The 18,671-nt window shown below is 63.0% G+C and overlaps 2 protein-coding genes across 3 annotated transcripts; both read left to right on the top strand.

Annotated features, from left to right (window-relative positions):
- Nucleotides 1–5,477: 5,477 nt before the first annotated feature.
- EPPK1 (epiplakin 1) lies at nt 5,478–9,512 on the top strand (the record flags this gene model as incomplete). The annotated part of the gene is given in 13 exon segments (XM_082858469.1): nt 5,478–5,715; nt 5,718–5,828; nt 5,831–6,226; nt 6,229–6,726; nt 6,729–7,118; nt 7,121–7,228; nt 7,231–7,290; nt 7,293–7,369; nt 7,373–7,392; nt 7,394–7,440; nt 7,443–7,826; nt 9,159–9,256; nt 9,393–9,512. Coding segments are annotated over 13 exon segments (2,547 nt in total).
- Nucleotides 9,513–9,841: 329 nt separating this feature from the next.
- On the top strand, nt 9,842–17,582 carry NRBP2 (nuclear receptor binding protein 2). Of its 2 annotated transcripts, none has more exons than XM_082858662.1 (18): nt 9,842–10,271; nt 10,745–10,867; nt 10,936–11,037; nt 11,135–11,224; nt 11,374–11,414; nt 11,509–11,603; nt 11,753–11,776; nt 11,849–11,932; nt 12,003–12,058; nt 12,155–12,250; nt 13,312–13,444; nt 13,561–13,663; nt 13,785–13,835; nt 13,918–14,053; nt 14,997–15,050; nt 15,141–15,204; nt 15,314–15,374; nt 15,460–17,582. In XM_082858662.1, exons 1-18 carry the CDS (start codon nt 10,149–10,151, stop codon nt 15,488–15,490), a joined length of 1,467 nt encoding a protein of 488 aa, XP_082714788.1. In that variant the 5' UTR covers nt 9,842–10,148; the 3' UTR covers nt 15,491–17,582. The 2 variants fall into 2 exon arrangements, with proteins under 2 accessions (XP_082714788.1, XP_082714787.1); XM_082858661.1 differs by having other exon boundaries at nt 9,843–10,271; nt 15,314–15,369; nt 15,460–17,581.
- The last annotated feature ends 1,089 nt before the right edge of the window (nt 17,583–18,671 follow it).

Here is an 18,671-nt window from a genome sequence, read left to right as displayed (position 1 = left end):
GCTCACTACTCTATCAGGTCAGGCCTCTCCAGCGGCCAGCAGCAGCCACATAGCATAGCCAGGGTGGGGTACGCAGACAGCGACAAGGACACAGGCGGCCAAAGGTCGGCCCAGGGTCCAGGAAGCCTTGGTGAGCAGGTGTGAGCGTGGGCCTGGGGGTGGGAGTGAGGACAGAGCTACGGGAGCCAACACTGGCGCCCTCTACCCTGGAAGCCCGCCCCCCCAGCCCCTGTGCCTGCGCAGGTGTCTCAGGGTGCTCTCATGCTACGGTCGGAGGTGGCTGGGCGGCCCTGGATGAGTATCTGGTCGAGAACGACCCGGAAAGAAGTGAGGCCTGGGGAAGGGGAAAGACTGAGTCCTCAGGGCCAGGAATGGGGACAGCGGAGGACAGGCCTTGGGTCCTGACCCTGGGGGGCAAGGGGCACTGCTCCACCCCTCCATCTGGGGTCTCTGGGCAGCAAAGGGGAGGGCCAGCCAGAAGACCCACGTGCGGCTCCTGTCCTGGGCTGTGGCCCCAGCCTGCCAGGCTCTGGCCCTTCTTCCTCAGCTGCTCCAGGAGTCCCCGGCCCCGGAAGGTGGGCGCTGGGACTGGCGTCTGAGAAGGGGCCCAGGTCCTCCTGCTGGACAGAACGCCTGCTCCGATCCCAGGTGGAGGTGCTGAACCCATGGGGCAAGGCCTGGTCATCCCTTCCAGACAGACTGGAAGCCTGCTGGGGACAGAGACCCCATCTCTTCCACGGTCAAGGCAGGGAAGCCACTCGGTCATGGAGGCAGCCTCTGAGGACAGCCTGGCCCGGCAGCCCCAGGACGAAGCAGCAGCGCAAGCCGCCGGCCGCGAGGCGGGAGCGAGGCCTGGACGACGAAGGGCACTGGACAAGAGGGGCCCCTGGGTCGAGGTCAACGCCTGCACCAGCGGCCCCATGGGTCCCCTCGGGCGATAAAATCACGTTTGTAAAGCGAAACTCTGCGCGGGGCGGGCGGGGCCACATTTACCTTGCAAACTCCGTTCAGAGGCCGTCAGGGCGGCGCGGGACGCACCCTGCTCCCTGCGGCCTCCCGCGTTCCTTCGCGGTGACTCTGGGGGAGCTGACGAAAGGGGCTGGGTAGGAGCGAGAGGACCCTGCTCCTCGGCAGCCGCCCTCCTCCCCGCCTAGGGGTGTTCACAGACCGTGGCGGCCGAGGGGAGCGCGCGGGGGCGTCGACCCAGCCCCGCGGGGGCTTCCCGGTCCCACGCCCCTCCCGGCTTCAGGGCGCCCGCACCCATCGGAAGCACCACGTGCCGCCCCGGGGAGGGGCCTGAGCGGGTTTAAACCGGGAGGCGCCGGTCGCAGGCACAGCAGCGAACGGAGGGGACTGCGTACGGAGTGCTGCGGGCACCGTCCGGGCAGGTGGGACAGCCAGGCCGGCCCGGGCGGGGCGGCCGCCGAGCGAAGCCGAGACACCTATGGGGGGCTCTCGGCCCGGGGCCTGCAGAGGCTGGGGCGGGCACCACGCGCCCGGAGGTGGCCCGGGGTTCTGGGCTCCGCTCCGGGCAATTGGGGCTCTGAGGCCCGGTTCCCTCCCAACTAGCCCTGGTGCGCGGGAGTCCTGGCAGTCGCCCCCGAGCCTGGTTCCCCGCACGGGCGTGGGAGACGTAGCAGGGGTCTCGCCTGCCCAGGGGTTTCCGGGCAGGACTGCTGCGCGCCTGGGTGGGGCCGTGCAGGTCTGATTCCTTCCTGCCCCGCCCCCTGCCTTGCAGCTGGAGCCGGTCCGAGCGCCCAGGGCGCGAGGCAATTAGGCTGACAAATTGAGAGGGTGGGATGGCTCCTGGCCCGTTGCTGGGTGAGGCAGGCCAGTGCTTACCGATGGAGGGAGCTACTTGCCGTCGGGGGTGGATGGGCACCAGGGACCCCTGCGTGGGGCCATCTCGAGACCCTTGGGAGGTAGAGGCGGGAGGGGCTCTGCCATGGGTTCCAGCCTCCGTGACTCTGCTCTCTCCCTGACCCGCCCATCGTGCCGAGTTTCCGCATGGCCACTGATCTCTGCAGTCTGCACCCAGTGCAGGTGGGAGGGATCTTTCTGACGCTGCTCAAAGTGGGCCAAAGGCCAACCAAGGTCACCGTCTCCATGTGTGAGCCTGAGGCAGCCTGGCCACCCGGTTCTGTTGTGATTTGGCTTAGATGGACAGCCAGAGAGGCCCCTCCGCAACCCCCAGCCCAGCCTGGCATGTGCGGGCTGCCCTTCAGGGTACTGGTAGGTGACGCCCCCTCCCAGGGATGTGGACCCACCCTCCTCAGGAATTGCCCTCCTACCTCTTGTCCCCTTGGGCCACCTGAAGTGGGGCTGCTCCCAGGAAGCCACAGGAGGGGCCTCCTGTCAGAGTCCCTTTCCAGTCCTGGGAAATCCGTTCGGCCCCTCCCCCAGCCACGAGGCCACCCTCCCCTCTAGCCACGTGCCGTTGCCACTTCTGCGGGTAACCGCCTCTCTGGGACACCTGTCTTTTGGCTTCTGTGCGATTGGGCTCTTCTGTGTCTCCCAGCCTTGAAACTGCTTTGTCTCCCACTCCCCAGGCCCTGGACACCCCTCACATGCCCTGGTCTGTCTCTCCTGAGCTCCTGACCTCTCTGTCCAGCTGCTTCCCCAAGGTCCCCACTTCAGACTCAAGGCACCCACTCCCAGGCCCCTCTTCATGTCCTGCCTGGTCAGGGACCAGGGAGGCTCGTACCAGGCCCAAGGTCGCTGCTGACCAAACGGGCCATGGCCCAGCCACGGTTACCCAGCTGCGTTGGGCAGAGCCGCAGGCACAGGGCCTCTCCCAGCCCCTCAGGCCCTCCCCCCACAATGGCCCTCAGGGCCCCAGCACCCTCCCCCCTACGAATCCCTGCTGTTCAGGAAACTTGAGCTTCCGGCTCAGGAGTCTGTCCTGCTCCTCTGGTTTTCCTTGCTGGGCTCCCGGCGGGACAACACAGCCTGCAGCCCCCCCCCACCCCCCACTGGCTGCTCCTGACCCCGTGGCCCAGAAAGCCCTCCCGCCTTTGCTGGGTAGCGAAGTACCTTTTTTCTTTCCCACCCTGGTCCCCTGCCCGACTTCAGGTGGTCAGCTCACTGCTCCAGCCACCCCGGGGGCCCTGTTACCTGAGGCTTCCTCTGCTCACACACCCTCTGAAGGCCGTCCTGGAGCGAGGCACACCATACAAAGGAAGCAGGCTGGTCACTGGGCAGGTGGGCAGCACAGCACGCGTCCAGGTCAGCTCGCGGAAGCAGAGCCTGACACGGTTTCAGTGAGTGGCCTCGGGAAGGCTCCTGGGGAAGGAGGGGAGGAAGCAGATGGCAGGGAGACAAGCTGGCTGGTGGTGCAGAGTCTCAGCCACCCCTAGAAGGAGGTCAGGGCGGCCTCAGCCACCCCTAGAAGGAGGTCAGGGCAGCCTTGCGTCCACCACGGTCACACCGAGTCCTGGAACCCCGCTCAGGCGTCCAGCTGGTCACTCGAACAAAGCCTTTTGTGTTCTTTCCCGAGGCCTGGATCTTTTTTTTTTTTTTTGCGGTGCGCGGGCCTCTCACTGTTGTGGCCTCTCCCGTTGTGGAGCACAGGCTCCGGACGCGCAGGCTTAGCGGCCATGGCTCACGGGCCCAGCCGCTCCGCGGCATGTGGGATCTTCCCAGACCGGGGCACGAACCCGCGTCCCCTGCTCGGCAGGCGGACGCTCAACCACTGCGCCACCAGGGAAGCCCAAGGCCTGGATCTCAACAACGCTCCTCTCTCCCCACCCCATGTCCTCTTCCCACCTTCTCGAAGGCATGATGGTGTGCCCTGCACGCCCACACTGCGTGGCCTGCTCGCTTCGGGAGAGCTGAACAAGTGCCGTGCCTCCTGGAACCTGGTGGGGGGCGGGGGCGGGGGCGGGGCGGGTGAGCGCCAAGCCACCGCCTCCACGTCTGCCCGGGCCTGGCACGCACTCCGAGACCCAGCGGCAGACCGGCTGCAGGCGCCACCGGGGCTCTGGGCCCAACATCCGGGCAGGGAAAGGGGGCAACAGGATTTTGCCCAGGGGTCTCAGCAGACACAGAGGAGCACCTCTTGGGCCCAGCTATGGGGAGAGCGGGGCCGTGGGGGGATTTAGGGTTCAGGCTCTGCAGAGCGGGTGACGGAGAGCTGCTCACAGCCAGCACTTCTGGGGGCACCATGGAACTTGAGGCCCCTCGCGAGACTGCTGGGCATAGGTGTCCAGGAGGCAGCTGGACACGCGGTTCCGCGACCCCAGGACAGGCTGGGCTCCAGCTGCGGTCAGGGGAGCTCTCCGGCTGAACGGGGAAATGTCACCAGGGAGGAGGGTCCCCCATGCCCCGTGCCCCAGAGGTCGGGAGGTCAAATCGAAAATGCGTTTGTGGGGTTTGGCAGTTTGGAGTCCGAGGTTACCTCAGCGAGAGCTGCGGAGCGGGGGCGAGGGCGCGTGGGGCTGAGCCTTCTCCCGAGACCCCGTGTGAGGCTTTGGGGAGCTGCGGGAGGCGAGGACAGTGTGGACCAGGACCGGGGACTGCAGGTGTGGTTCTGTGGAAGCAGGATGTGGACTGGCTCCTGGGGCCGGGAGGGAACAATTACCGCAGCCCGGGAGGCTTCAGACAACAGCGCCTTCTTCTTCCACAGTTGAGGGGCCAGGGTCTGGGATCAGTGCTTCTGGCGTTTGGTGGCGATGCGGGGTTTGGGGCCCGAAGCTGCTCGCCTCCAGTCTGCTTCTGTGGGCTGGGCATCGTCCCCGTCTGTCTTCCTGTGAGGACACAGTCGTGTTGGAATAAGGGCCTCTCTACACCAGTGTGACCTCACCTTAACCGTAACTTAATTACATCTGCAAAGACCCTATTTCCAGAGGCCATGGCCCGGAGGACATGGGGCCAGGGTGGGCAGAGGGGGACACAGCCGGGCTGAGGTGAGAGACTTGGGACAGAGGGCAGGGACCTGGCTGAAGCCCGGTGGGGAGCCAGGAGGGAGCAGAGGCCAGGGCAGCAGTGGGTTAAGGTGGGGAAGGATTTGGAGGGGTCACTGGGAAGGGGGAGGGAGAAGCACACGAATACCTGGAGACCACCCGAGGGCAGGGCAGGGCAGGGACTGGTCATCGGCTGGGTATTGAGGCCAACGGCGGGTGGAGGCCGAGCCTCTGCACCAGGACCCTGGGGGGAGGGGGACGAGGGTGCAGGGTTGAGATGGAGGCCAGAGGATGGCCTATAGGAGAAGACAGAGCCCGCACCCCCCAAGGCTACCGTGGGGTCCCTGTGCTCACATGGTCCCCTCCTGGGAGCCGCAGGGCAAGGGGAGGGACCGAAGCTGGATGTGACACCCCTCCCTCAGGAGGGCCGGCTGCACTGGAGGTGGGTCCAGAGAGCAGGGTTGACCTGCTGACCGTGTCTGCCCTCCCACCCACCTGGGCTGTCTCGGGTCCCTCGCAGCCTTTCCATCCGCACAGGGAGCGGACGGTGGGCCCTGGCTGAGCAAGTTCCGTGCGATGAACAGCCACGTCTCTCCTCTCAACCTCCTGGTCGCCGATGGCACTGAGACGGCTGTCGTCCCTGAGACCGTGACGGCCGTGCTGGGCGCCGGCACGCCAGCCGGGCCCCAGGCCAGGAGCCTCGCCGGCGCGTACGTGGAGGCCTCGGGCCAGGCCCAGCGTCTCTACGCTGTCATGAAGCAGGGTCTCCTGCCCTTTGGGCTCGAGCTGGCTCTGCTGGAGGCCCAGGCAGCCCCGGGCAGGGCCAGCTGCTCCTCGTGTCTGTGGCCCTGCAGCAGGGCCTGGTGGGCCTGGAGCGGAAGGAGAAGCCGCTGGCCGCCGAGCACGCGGTCACTGGGTACCCTGACCCTCTGGGGGTGGGAAGCTGGCCCTCTTCCAGGCCATAGGGAAGGAGGTTGTGGACAGGGAACTGGGGTGGAGCTGGCTGGAGGCCCAGGAGGCCACGGGGGGCCTGGTGGACCCCATCCAGGGCATGCGCGTGGCCCCTGAGCTGGCCTGCCAGCAAAGCCTCCTGGACCAGGAGACGTGGTGTGGGCTGTTGGAGCTTGGGCCCAGCTCAAGTGCCCCAGGCTTCCTGGACCCCGACACGCTGGAGCGGCTGCCGTACCGGGAGCTGGTAGGCAGGTGTGTGCAGGCCCCCAGCACGGGGCTGGGCCTGCTGCCCCTCAAGATCACTTTCCGTACGCTGAATGGGGCACCGAGCGTGGCCAGGCCGCTGGAGGTGGGGGTCCTGGATGTGGAGACGGCTCAGGCCTGCGGGAGGGCAGGCTGGCGGTGCCGGATGTGGGTGCACGCACCGAGGTGCAGCGCCACCCGCAGGGCACCGGCGGTGTGGCAGGGCTCGTCCTGCTGCCTGCAGGGCACAAGAGCTTCCAGGCCTCGGCCGAGCACCTGCTCCCCACGGGCGCCACGCTTCCGGTCCGGGAGGCTCAGGACGCCACCCGCATGCTGGTGGACCCAGCCACCGGCCGCCAGCTGTGGCTGGATGAGGCGGTCAGGGCAGGCCTGTTTGGACCAGAGCTCCACAGGCAGCTCCTGGCAGCAGAGCAGGTGGTGACGGGGTATCGTGGCCCCTTCAGTGGCATCCGAATGCCCCTATTCCAGGCCATGACGAGGGAGCTGGTGGACAGACCTCCGCTACTGAGGCTCTTGGTTGCCCAGCTGGATACAGGCAGGCGAGTGTGTCCCGCCCGCAGGCTCCGGCTGCCCTTGGAGGCCACCCTGCACTTCGGCTGCCTGGACAAAGAGCTCAGCAGCATCTCTCGCAGGCGGCTGGCTTCTCGGACCCCGGCATGCAGGAGAGCGTCAGCTGTGGGCAGCTGCTGGCCCACTGTGTCACCGACCCAGAGACAGGGCTGGCCTTCCTGCCCATCTCAGTGGGGAGCCCTGGAGCGGAGCCACAGGGGCCCCCGTTCACTGAGCACAGCACCTGGCAGACCTTGAGAGCTGCCGTGGCCACCGTCTCCATGGGCAAGTTCCAGGGCCGGCCCATGTCACTCTCCGAGGCAGTCCCCGTGGAGCAGAGAGTGACGCTGACCCAGCAGCACAAGGACGGGGCCCTCTTGGTGGAGGAGCTGGCGGCTGCGCTGAGGGCCACCCACAAGCAGGCTGCAGCCACTGCCGGGACCACCTTGGCTGGGTGAGGATGCCCATGACTCCAGGAGAGCTTCTGAGAGTGGAGGTCATCAACCAGGGCATGGACGAGCAGCTGGAACGAGGCCGGACCATGCCCCAGGACGTGGGCAGCCTGGCCTCGTGCAGAGGTACTTGCGAGGCACCGGCTGCATCGCCGGCTTGCTGTGCCCGGCTCCTAGGAGCCCGTCAGCATCCACGAGACTTGTAGGAAGGGGCTTCTCAGGCCCGGCACAGCCCTCACCCTCCTGGAGACGTGAGCAGCCAGTGGCTTCATCATCGAAAGAAAACAAGGGGTATTCGGTGGAGGAGGCACTGAGGGCTGGCGTCATGGGCCCGACGTGTTCGCAAGGCTGCTGTCGGCTGAGCGCGCCGTCACCGGCTACTCCGACCCCTACACCGGGGAGCAGATCTCCCTCTTCCAGGCCATGAAGAAGGACCTCATCGTCCGGGAGCACGGCATCCGCCTGCTGGAGGCCCAGATCGCCATGAGCAGCGTCATCGACCCCGTGCATAGCCGCCGCCTGCCCGTGGACGTGGCCTACCAGCGCGGCTACTTCGACGAGGGGATGAACCGCGTCCTGGAGGACCCCAGCGACGACACCAAGGGCTTCTTCGACCGCAACACACACGAGAACTTCACCTACGTGCAGCTGCTCCAGAGGGCTACTCCTGACCCAGAAACAGGCCTCTTGTTTCTTCTCTGTCTGGAAAGTGAGTGGGTATCCTTTCTAATTGGTTGGTTTTTTCAACCCTGAAAAATATATGACAACATTTTAAAACATTTCTTAGCGTGCCAGTATCTGTGTGCAATGTGTTCAGCTTACGTGCACAGCGACGTTCTACTCTCTTCCGTCCTTTTTTGCTTATGGTTCCTCATTGCATTAAAGGAAAGACATTGTCCTGTATGATTTTTTTCTCTTCACCCTTGGTGTTATCAGGTGTGAATTTTCAATTAGAATTTCACAAGTGGCCATTTCTGATAGACTCTGAAGCATTTAGAGTGAAGGACTTTCCTTTGTTTCCCTGGCCTATCACACTGAAGTGTATGCATCAATTTGTTATATTCCCATTTTAATTAAATCCGTTCCTTTCAGTTATCGATTTTTCTCCTGTTCGTTGAGTAAACCATTCCCCATCAATTTCTCGCTGTAATAAGTGCCTTTGGGTCTCAATTTGGGGTCGACCTGCTATTATTTTCCATCCTATGGCTGTGCTTTGAGGGGGCAGGGGCTGATTCTGTCCCCTGGTGCAGCTCTCCCAGTTGGTATGACCCCCTTGGTTTGTGTCACCAGCTTTGTTCTGGAGGTACGGCCTTTACAACAACGTACAAAGAATTGTTAGTATGTCAGCAAAGCTTTTTTCTTTGAGTTCAGTTTTTTGAAGGTTCATCCACAGAACTCTATCCTTATTGTAGATATGAGGTTAATCACAGGAGAGAAGCACTGACAACCTACGGTGGCATACAGTCATATCCAGAATGGTCTCTGCTTACACTGCAGTTCAGGTGTCAGACTCGGATGAGCCTGGAACTTCAGACACTCATTGCACAGTGTCTGGTTGGGGCAGGTGACAGAGGACCAAGTCTTGCTGGTCCCTCCTTTGCGACACAGCGCGTTCTGAGCAGTGTGAGTGATGGTTTCACAGGATCACCTGAGGTGGGTGGAGTGGGGAGTGCGGGGGCTATGCTGGTCCACCAGGATGACGGCGGTGGAGTTATGTCTATGCAGAAGGTTGGGAGGAAGAGAGGTGTGCAGGGGACTCTGAGAGACCAACAGGCTGAAGGCCTTTGAGCCCGGGGTGGGGGGGGGGGGGAAGTCAGGGTTGTGGTTTACGTTTGGGAGAAGGCACACGCGTGTCCACTACTTTTCTCTCCAGAAGGACATAGTGAGGGAGGGGGAGGACTCAGCAGGTGTGAGCGGGAGACTATTGAAAGGTAGTGGGGGTTTGGGATAAAGGGGGTTTTAGACAAGAATTCTAAAGCACATCCCCTGTTGACATGGCCTCTGGGGTCAGGGCTCCCTTCTGATGGCTCCACTGTTCCAGAAAAGCCATCAGCAGAAAGCGGAGAGAGGGCCATCTGGGAATGTGGGAAGGTGGGTGTGGACATGAAAGGGAAACACCGAATTGCAGGCCAGTGGGAGGTCTGTGGTCACTAATTAAAGTCCACCTGCTTGCGTAGTTTTGTATCCTTCGGGGACCCTCCCACGTGTTCCTTAGGGGATGGGGGACGTGTCGGAGAGCTGGCCTCCCCGTCGCGCATTCCTGCCCTTCCCCCAGACCCTCGCGGTGATCCCCGGGCTGAGCGGGCTGCGGCCGGCCCGCTCCACGCTGGGTTCACCCCAAGGTGGGCGCCCGGGGACTGGGCCGGGTTTCAGGATGTGTGTGGCAGGCGTGTGATGGGGAACCGGTGCAGGAAGTACCAGCGGCTCCCAGAGCTGGGCAGGGCCGGTCGGCGCAGGCCTCCGCGCGCCCGGGGAGGCCCCGACGGACCCGGCTCCGGGCCGCCACGGAAACCCCTGCGCCCGGGCCGCTCGCCTCAAGCTGGTGCCGGGGCAGCCGAGTGCAGCGAGTCCCGGGAGGAGCCTGTTTGGGACCAGGCAGCTCCACCGGGAGGGGGCCTCGGGAGGGGCGGGGCCTCTGACGGGGCGGGGTCCGCGAGGCGGGGCCTTCGTGGATGTGGGCGGGGATAGTGGGCGGGGCCTCGGCCGGGGTGGGTCCCCACGCGCTGGGCCCCTGGGCGGGGGACAGGTGGGGTCTCCGCTGGGCGCCGCAAGGGCTCTGCCTTCTACGGGGAATCTCCGCTCGGGCTCCGGCCAGGAGAGGCGGCTCCGGTGGGGCAGGCGGGCTCCACCCCCGGGCCGGCCGCGCGCCCGCGCCTCCCAGTTCCCGGAGCCCGAGTAGGGACTCGAGGTGGTGGCGGCGGCGGCTCCGCTCCCAGCTGGGCGTCTGGGCGCGGGGCCAGGACGGGAGGGGAGCGGCGGCGGCGCTGGGCGGCGGATAGCGCGGAGGGCGGCGGCCTGGACCCGCCGAGCCATGGCGGCCCCGGAGCCGGTGCCGAGGCGGGGCCGGGAGCGGGAGCGGGAGGACGAGAGTGAGGACGAGAGCGACATCCTGGAAGAGAGCCCGTGCGGCCGCTGGCAGAAGCGGCGGGAGCAGGTGGGCACGGCAGGGAGGGGCGGGTCGCCGCCCACCTCCGGCGGAGGGGCCCTTGAGACCACGCGGGGCCGTGCGGACTCTCGGGAAGCCAGAGGCCCGAAACCTCTCCGAAGCGTCGCGCAGGCGGCCCCCTTCTTGACGGGCCCTTGCACTCCTTTAGCCTGGCGCCCACGCCCTGGTGAGGAACCCCCGATTCCCTAAGTCTCCTCCCGAGACCACCTCCCCATGCCTCTGGGACCAGCTGTTAGTCCTCTGGGGACCAGCCTCAAAAACACCCGGAACATGCCCCAGATCCCCTCAGCCCAGCCCCAGGATACCAAGCTTCTGCTCCTGGGTGCTCAGCTTCCCCCAGAGCAGGCCAGCGCCTGCCTCACATACTCGGGCTGCTGGAAGGGAGGTGAGCGGAGACCTAGCCCGCACCCTTTTCCTCCCCCACGCACCAGCTCACTCGTGCCCCCCGCTCCCCCCACCAGGTGAACCAGGGGAACATGCCCGGCGTCCAGAGCACCTTCCTGGCCATGGACACGGAGGAGGGGGTGGAGGTGGTGTGGAACGAGCTGCACTTCGCTGACAGGAAGGCCTTTTCGGCCCACGAGGTAAGGCCTGCTGCCCCCACCCCCAATGCCCAGTCCCCCCAAGCCTGGTGACCGCCCCCCCTTCCCAGGAGAAGATCCAGCTCATGTTTGAGCAGCTGGCGCTGGTGGACCACCCCAACATTGTCAAGCTGCACAAGTACTGGCTGGACGCCTCGGAGGCCCGAGCACGGGTGAGCCCTGGGCACACCACGGGGAGGGGGGCACCAGTGGGTGGGGCGGCCGCGGGCACCCACCGTTGGTGGAGCCCATGAGCCTGCCGCCTCGCAGGTCATCTTCATCACGGAGTACGTGTCATCGGGCAGCCTCAAGCAGTTCCTCAAAAAGACCAAGAAGAACCACAAGGCCATGAACGCCAGGGTACAGGGAGCGGGCTGGGTCAGCGTCAGGGCCAGGGTGGGGTCGGGGGTGCGCTGGGCGGCCCTGGGCACAGGAGCGGGGTTGGGCCGGGGCACCTCAGGCCCAGCTGCCTTTCCTGCGCTCACCCCACGGAGTCCGTCCGCCGCCAGGCCTGGAAGCGCTGGTGCACGCAGATCCTGTCGGCGCTCAGGTGAGGGCCTGGGCTTGCCCGAGCACCTGCCCCTGGCGCCCCCGCCCCCCTGGCACCCCTGACCCAGCTCCCCCTGCTCTCCCCTCCTCCCCAGCTTTCTGCACGCCTGCAGTCCCCCCATCATCCACGGGAACCTGACCAGCGACACCATCTTCATACAGCACAACGGCCTCATCAAGATCGGCTCTGGTGCTGGCGGAGCGGGGCTGGGCGGGGGCGGGGGGCGGGGCTGGGCGGGGGCGGGGGGCGGGGCTGGGGGACCTGTCTGGAACGGGGCGGACGATGCCCACTGCCCCATCACGTTGACGCCTGCTTTCTCCCCGCGGTGACCGGCGCAGTGTGGCACCGGATCTTCTCCAATGGTGCGTGGGGACCCTGGGGGGACGGAGCGTGGGGGAGAGGTCCGGTCTGCTCATCCCGCGCGCTCTCCGCAGCGCTCCCAGACGATCTTCGAAGCCCCATCCGTGTTGAGCAGGAGGAACCTCGGAACCTGCACTTCTTCCCGCCAGAGTACGGAGGTGAGTCTGGGGGTTCCCCCCTCACCCCCGGCATCCGCCTTACCTGCCCTGATCTGCTCTCCCCTTTCAGAAGTTGCCGATGGCACTGCCGTGGACATCTTCTCTTTTGGGATGTGTGCGCTGGAGGTACTAACCCCGTGGTCTCTGGGCCCCTCCCAGCTAACTCCCCCCATCCCACCTGTGCTGTCCCTTCCCCATGCCTGACCTTGCCCTGCCCCCCAGATGGCTGTGCTGGAGATCCAGGCCAACGGGGACACCCGGGTCACAGAGGAGGCCATCGCTCGCGCCAGGCATTCTCTGAGTGACCCCAACATGCGGGTAAGCAGCTGGCCCTGCCCCTACCGGCTGGCTCTCAGTGTTCCAAGGAGGGCTGGTGCGGTGCTTCGGGCAGGCCTGGAGGTGCAGCAGGTCTGGGCCAGGCCCGCTGCGTGAGCCTCCACCCCCCCCTCCCCCGCAAGGAGGGCCTTACTGGGCATGCGTGTTGAGTTGCAGACGTGAAGGCTCTGAGGGCACACTCTAAGCACAGAGAGACCGGAGAGATACTTCCCGTGTGGGCACAATTTTTATGCCCGTTTTATAGATAAAGGAACAGGTTCAGAGAGGCTTTAGAGCGAGTGGTGGAGCCGGTGTTTGCATCCAGGTCTGCCTGGTTCCACGTCCCCGCCTGTAAGCCTTCAGGAGACCAGTTAGAAAGGACGTGGTCCTAGCCTGTGTTGGGGGCAAGGTGGGTGGGGAGCCGGCAAAGGGATTGTGGACGGACAGAAGCTGCAGCCACAGCCTCTCTGGCCAGAGTCTGGCGACTGTCTGGCTTCACCGCGTGACCTCTGGGGATGGGGGAGGGAAGTGACGGGGCCTGGACAGGACTGACGAGGAGGTGGAGCCAGGATGGACCCGAGAGCCAGTGGAGGGCACGGATGTGGGGCAGGGCAGGGACACTTCAAGGTCATCTCCGGAATCAGGCCTGACCTGAGGCAACCGGAAGAGGGGCAGGCTGTAGGTAGGCGGGCTCAGGCTAGGCTGCACTGGCCTCGAGGGCCTGCGCTGATCTTTCAGCACTCTGCCCAGCCCCAGGGCTGCGAGGCGGGGGCTGGGGTCCTCCCTGAGCAGCGCAGCTTCACCTGTGAATTGGGGATGACAGTGTCAACCCGCCACGATTTTTGTGAGGGGTGCTGGAAGTAGAGCACGGGCAGTTCTGGGCCCGGGGGCAGACTCGACTGTCCTGTTGGAAGAATCAGGTCCTGGCCTGGCTGCTAACGGGATTCCTCTACTCTGTGCACGTTGCTCCATGAAGGCTCCCACGGGGTTGGGAGGCTTCTCCTCACACAGTGGGGCCAGAGTGGAGGGGCTCCACCGACTGCAGCCCCCTCTCCACACCCCAGGAGTTCATCCTCTCCTGCCTGGCCCGGGACCCTGCCCGCCGGCCCTCCGCTCACAGCCTCCTCTTCCACCGTGTGCTGTTTGAGGTGCACTCGCTGAAGCTCCTGGCCGCTCACTGCTTCATCCAGCACCAGTGTGAGGGGCAGGCCAGCCTGGGGGTGGGCCAGGGCCTGGGGTCGGGATGCAGAAGGAGGCCCCGCAGGACCTCGTGCTTCAGGGCCCACTGCCCTGTGTGCTCCCACCGCCCGCAGACCTCATGCCTGAGAACGTGGTGGAGGAAAAGACCAAGGCGACAGACCCGCACACGGTCCTGGCAGAGATCCCCCGGCCGCCCCGGCCCCCGTTGCAGTGGCGGTGAGCAGCCTGCAGCCCAGAGGCCTCCCCTCTCCTCCCGGCCACGCCCCCCCAGCCCTGCCCCCCCCCCCCCCCCCCCCGCAGGACTGCCACCCTCATGTTCTCCTCACACCCATACCAGGTACTCAGAGGTCTCCTGCTTGGAGCTTGACAAGTTCCTGGAGGATGTCAGGTGAGGGCTGGAGTGAGGCTGGGGAGTGGGTAACTGTCAGGCCTGAGCCCTCAGCTGCCACCACCCCGCACTGTGTCCCTAGAAATGGGATCTACCCACTGATGAACTTCGCTGCTGCTCGGCCCCTGGGGCTGCCCCGTGTGCTGGCCCCACCCCCCGAGGAAGTCCCAAAGGCCAAGACCCCGACGCCAGAACCCTTTGACTCAGAGACCAGAAAGGTGAGACTCCAGCCTCCACAGGCCTGCCCACCGCCCAGACGGGTGCCCGTATCAGGGGTTTCAAGTCCCCCAGCCCGGCTCTCCTCCAGGCTGCCAGGAGAGACCAGGTTCTGGCTGACCTCTTTGTGGGGCTTGGGGGGCAGTCGTACAAGCTGGGATACCCCCTTTCCCAGAGGCTCCAGGGGAAGACCCCTGCAGGCCCCTGTCCCATACACGCTGCCTCTCGGATCCCACCTCCCTGGCTTGCTGATTCGCTGACATCTGTGACCTGGTGTTTCTGCCAAGGCCCCCAGGCCCTGTGTTTCCCCCGTCCCCTCCTCCTGCTAGGCTCCCCCCTGGCCAGGGGCCTCCCTGGCCACCCTCTCCCTTTCCTTGTCCACACCCACTGGGCTCCAGAGCCTCTGGCTTTGGCCTTGGGTGTGTCTCCATGGTTACCTCCCTGATCTGGGCCCCCTCTGTTCCCCACTGGCCTGCTGCACCAGCCCCCAGCCTGGCCGCCTTCCCCCGGCTTTCCAGCCAGAATTCGTGTTCTAATAGCCACAGCTGGGGGTCCTCAGCGCACGCCCCCACCCCCGCCCCTGGCCCGGCACTCTGAGGCTTGCTGTTGCTGGCATCCTGTGCTTCTGCTGTCATATCCCTGCGCACCTCGCTCCTCCCCCACCCCCTTCCCACAGCTCGCTCTTTCTTCAGGTGTTCTCCTCACCTGTGAAAACTCCTATTCATCCTTCGGTACCCAGCTTCAATATCTACTCTGGAAGTTTCCCTCAACTCGCCAGGCTCCTAGCAGTGAGATGTGCTTCCTAGGCTCCCCTTGGAGACCCTCCTCATTTCCGGTCTTTACGACCCCTTTGTGTCTGGGCCACTTTGACACAGCATCTGCTCTTGCTGCCCAGTTGCTGAGTTCCAGCCTTCGTGGGTGACCTTGGCCTCCCCCTTCCCCCAGGTGATCCAGATGCAGTGTAACCTGGAGAGAAGCGAGGACCAGGCGCGCTGGCATGTGAGGGGGGGGGCGCCAACAACAGAGGCGCGGGAGCGCGGGAGGGGCGGGGCCGACTCCCGAGCCCACCTTGCCCTCCCGCCTCCCCAGCTCACTCTGCTCCTGGTGCTGGAGGACAGGCTGCACCGGCAGCTCACCTACGACCTGCTCCCAAGTAGGCCGCCGGGCGGGACCCTGGGCGGTGGCGGGGCGGGGGGTTGGGGGGGGCGGGCACGGCGGGCGGCGCTGCGGCCTCACGCCCGGTCCTCACGCCCCTGCTGCAGCCGACAGTGCCCAGGACCTGGCCGCCGAGCTGGTGCACTATGGCTTCGTCCACGAGGTGAGGTGCGCAGCCGGGTACGGCCAGCCTGGGAGGGCCGCAGGGTGGGCCGCGCCCCACCATTGCCCATGCCTCCCTCCTGCCCTGCAGGACGATCGGCCGAAGCTGGCCGCCTTCCTAGACAGCACCTTCCTCAAGTACCGCGGAGCTCAGCCGTGACCTTGATCCCACCTCAGCGCTCCAGCTCTCCAGCTCCCCAGCTCCCCGGAACCAGACCTGGTGGCTCCCGTGGGGAAGCTCGGCATTGGCCCCCGGCGTCTGGGTGGGGCACCAGGGGCCCCCTCTGCCTGTGTGCCTGCTAGTGAGGAACCTCCCCCTTCCACAGCTCCCAGCAACCCTGCAGTGGGGCTGAGGGTGGTGGGGCAGGCCCGTCAGGGGTGAGGGAGCCAGGGCTGGGGCTGGGGGGCTGGTTAGCCCCACATGTCCTTAGGATCAGGATGCCCCCATCGGCCAGCTTCCACAACTCAGCATCCCTCCCGTACCCTTCATTTCCACCCCCGACGCCGTCTGGTCACGAGAGGCTGCCCTGCAGGGAAACGCGGCACAGTGCTGGGGGGCTGAGGGGTGGGGGTCGGCCCTGGACAGATGTGTGCCCAGGGAAGCGCTCCATTCCAAGTTGCTACCGCAGAGCCACACGAGGAACCGGAATCGCCGCCTTAAGCCCATGGTAAAGCACCTGCAGGTGTCAGGTGTGGTGCTGGGCACTGGGCAGGGCCACGGCCCTGCAGCTCCATGTGGCTCTCACACCCCACCCCCCGGCCAGTGCAGACCCTCCAAAGGGCTATTTTCTGTCCTTGTTCCCTGGCCTCGAGTGGTCAGGGTCAGGCACCCTCCGTGCTCCTCCCAAGCTCACCACTCCTCCTGCTACCTCTCTTACCTCCGCCTGTGGCAGGCAGCTGCCTTCCTGGGTCCTAAGGCTACCAGCCCAGCTCCCTGTCTCCCCCACGCCTACCATCCATAACCCTAGCCTCCATTCACTTGGACCGCCTCCCTTCATTTTCAAATGTAGTTGGTCACTCTTAAAGATTTTAAAGTGCATGTATAAACTGAGCACATTCAGGTTTCTAAGCATTTCAAATGTCAAACAAGAAAAGCTCAGCACCGTGTTAGTTCTCTGTTGCTGCTGTCAGGGTTTACCACAAACTCAGTGGCTTAAGCCAGCACACTTAGATGGTTCTGTAGCTCAGAAGTCTGGCACAGATCCCACCAGACTAAAATCAAGGTGTTAGGAAGACTGCGTGTCTTTCTGGAGGTTCTAGGGCAGAACCCATTTCCTCCTCCTTCAGGTTGCTGGCCTGCAGGTGCCAGGTGCGGCGCTGGGCACAGGGCAGGGATTCATTTCCTTGCAGTGATGGGGCCGAGGTCCCCACTTCCTTGCCTGCTGTAAACCGAAGGCCACTCTTAGCTTCTAGAGGCAGCCACCTCCATTGGCTCACGGCCCCGTCCTCTGTCTTCAAAGTCGGCAACATCGGGTGGAGTCTGTCTCATGAAACTGTGTGTCTGGTTTTCTGCACCAGGAAGGTTTCGTGTGGCTAGGTTGAGTCCGCCCGGATAATCCAGGATGATCTCCTCATCTCAAGGTCCTTAATCTTAATCACATGTGCAAAATACCTTTCACCAAGTAAAGTAATATTCACAGGTTCTGGGGGTTGGGACACGGACATCTTTGCAAGGGGCAGGGGGCGGGTGTCATTATCCCACCTACCACATCACCCTAGCCAAAACCCTAAACCAAAACACCTTACCAAGATGTATCAAATGAAATAAATGCACCAATACGGTGAATCTCAAGTTATCTTAAACATTCCAATACTCTTTACAAAATTATTCAAGTTCTCACACCTTTCAATTTAAAATTACATTCTAAAATAACTTACACATCTAGTTGGAAACGCTGATGCTGTCTGATTCTGCGTCATCTTAAAACAGTTTGAGTGTCCAATGCATAACAGATTGTACCAGTGATTAAACTGAACTCAAAAGGATCAATACTATCATTGCTTCGTTCAATGCCTATGTTGATGTTTTCATTTTAACTTTTATCTTTTCGAAGTTATATACACATTATTTTAAAAGTGGAATTTTCTTAGGCCAATAATAAATAAATAATAAATACTGTCTCTAACCCTGACCCTTTCCAAATTCAACTCTCTTAGCTGTTTCTTCAGGCATTTAAAATGCATGTTTCACAAAATCGCACACATGCTTTTACTGTGTTTTTATTGGTTTTTAACATCACATGTCACCTGCCGGTGTCCTCTGGGGGGAAGGGGGTCACTGGCCTCAACCCCCTGACCCAGCGTCATCCCAGTGTGATGGGTAGTATTACCGCTTCATTCCCACAGGTCTCAGCACAGAACAAGGTGTCCTAGGATTATATTTGCTTTCTTGCACAACTTTTTGTTTCCCCTGGAGTTAATCATTGCCTTTTGGGGGGCTTAGTTTTCTACACGTCTCATTAATTGCTCCCTAGATTCTCCCGCAGAAGTGCGAACCTACTCTCAGTCTTCAGATTTGTTGCATAGCTGGCTGCTGCGTCATCTTTTCCTGGAGCCCCCAGCCTGCCCACTCTCTGCCCCAGGCTACTTGTTCTTGGGTTTGTGACCCAGCTGTCAGCATGGGCTGCGCCTTCACCAGCACCTCCCTCCTCTTGTCTCTGGAACCCATGCTTTCTTCTTCCTTCATTCACCCTCTGTTTGAGGAGGAACATCCTGAGCGAGGATGCGTGCAGGGTCACGGAGTCGTTCCTGTTTGCCCTCACTACTCTCTCATCTGCTTGTTTGTGCAGCTAGGGACAGTGTTGGGCTGGTGGAAGATTACTTCTTGCCAGGACTGTCATTTTCTTCCAGTCCCAAGAACTCCCGTGCCTCTCTGAGTTCTGACCCTTTGTGATTTATTCTCTCTCTCTCTCTGGTTCTTCTCTTTACCCAAGTACTTTGGAAATTCTCAACGACGTGTCCTGATGTAGACCTGCTCTTTCTTTTATTTTAATTTTTAATTGAAGCATAGTTGATTTACAATGTTGTGTTAATTCCTGCTGTACAGCAATTTCCATTACGGTTTATCATAGTATATTGAATATAGTTCTCTGTGCTATACAGTAGGACCTTGTTGTTTTGTTTTTTAAATATTTATTCATTCATTTATTTGGGTGCACCCGGTGTTAGCTGCAGCTCGAGGGCTCCTTACTTGTGGCATGCGAACTCTTAGTTGCAGCATGCATGCGGGCTCTAGCTCCCTGACCAGGGATCGAACGTGGGCCCCCTGCATTGGGAGCGCAGCGCCTTACCCACTGTGCCACC

The sequence above is a fragment of the Leucopleurus acutus genome, assembly GCF_964270905.1.
Source record: "Leucopleurus acutus genome assembly, chromosome: 17".
NCBI lineage: Eukaryota > Metazoa > Chordata > Mammalia > Artiodactyla > Delphinidae > Leucopleurus > Leucopleurus acutus.
Note: the sequence above shows the minus strand (reverse complement) of the source record. Positions and strands in the feature narration are given on the sequence as shown.

Bases quoted from the DNA above. Each gene is read 5' to 3' on its own strand.
- NRBP2 (XM_082858661.1), top strand. From the start codon at position 10,149: ATGGCGGCCCCGGAGCCGGTGCCGAGGCGGGGCCGGGAGCGGGAGCGG. The intron at 14,054-14,996 runs GTGAGACTCCAG...CCCTTCCCCCAG, and splicing joins TTGACTCAGAGACCAGAAAG to GTGATCCAGATGCAGTGTAA. The intron at 15,051-15,140 runs GTGAGGGGGGGG...CCGCCTCCCCAG, and splicing joins AGGACCAGGCGCGCTGGCAT to CTCACTCTGCTCCTGGTGCT.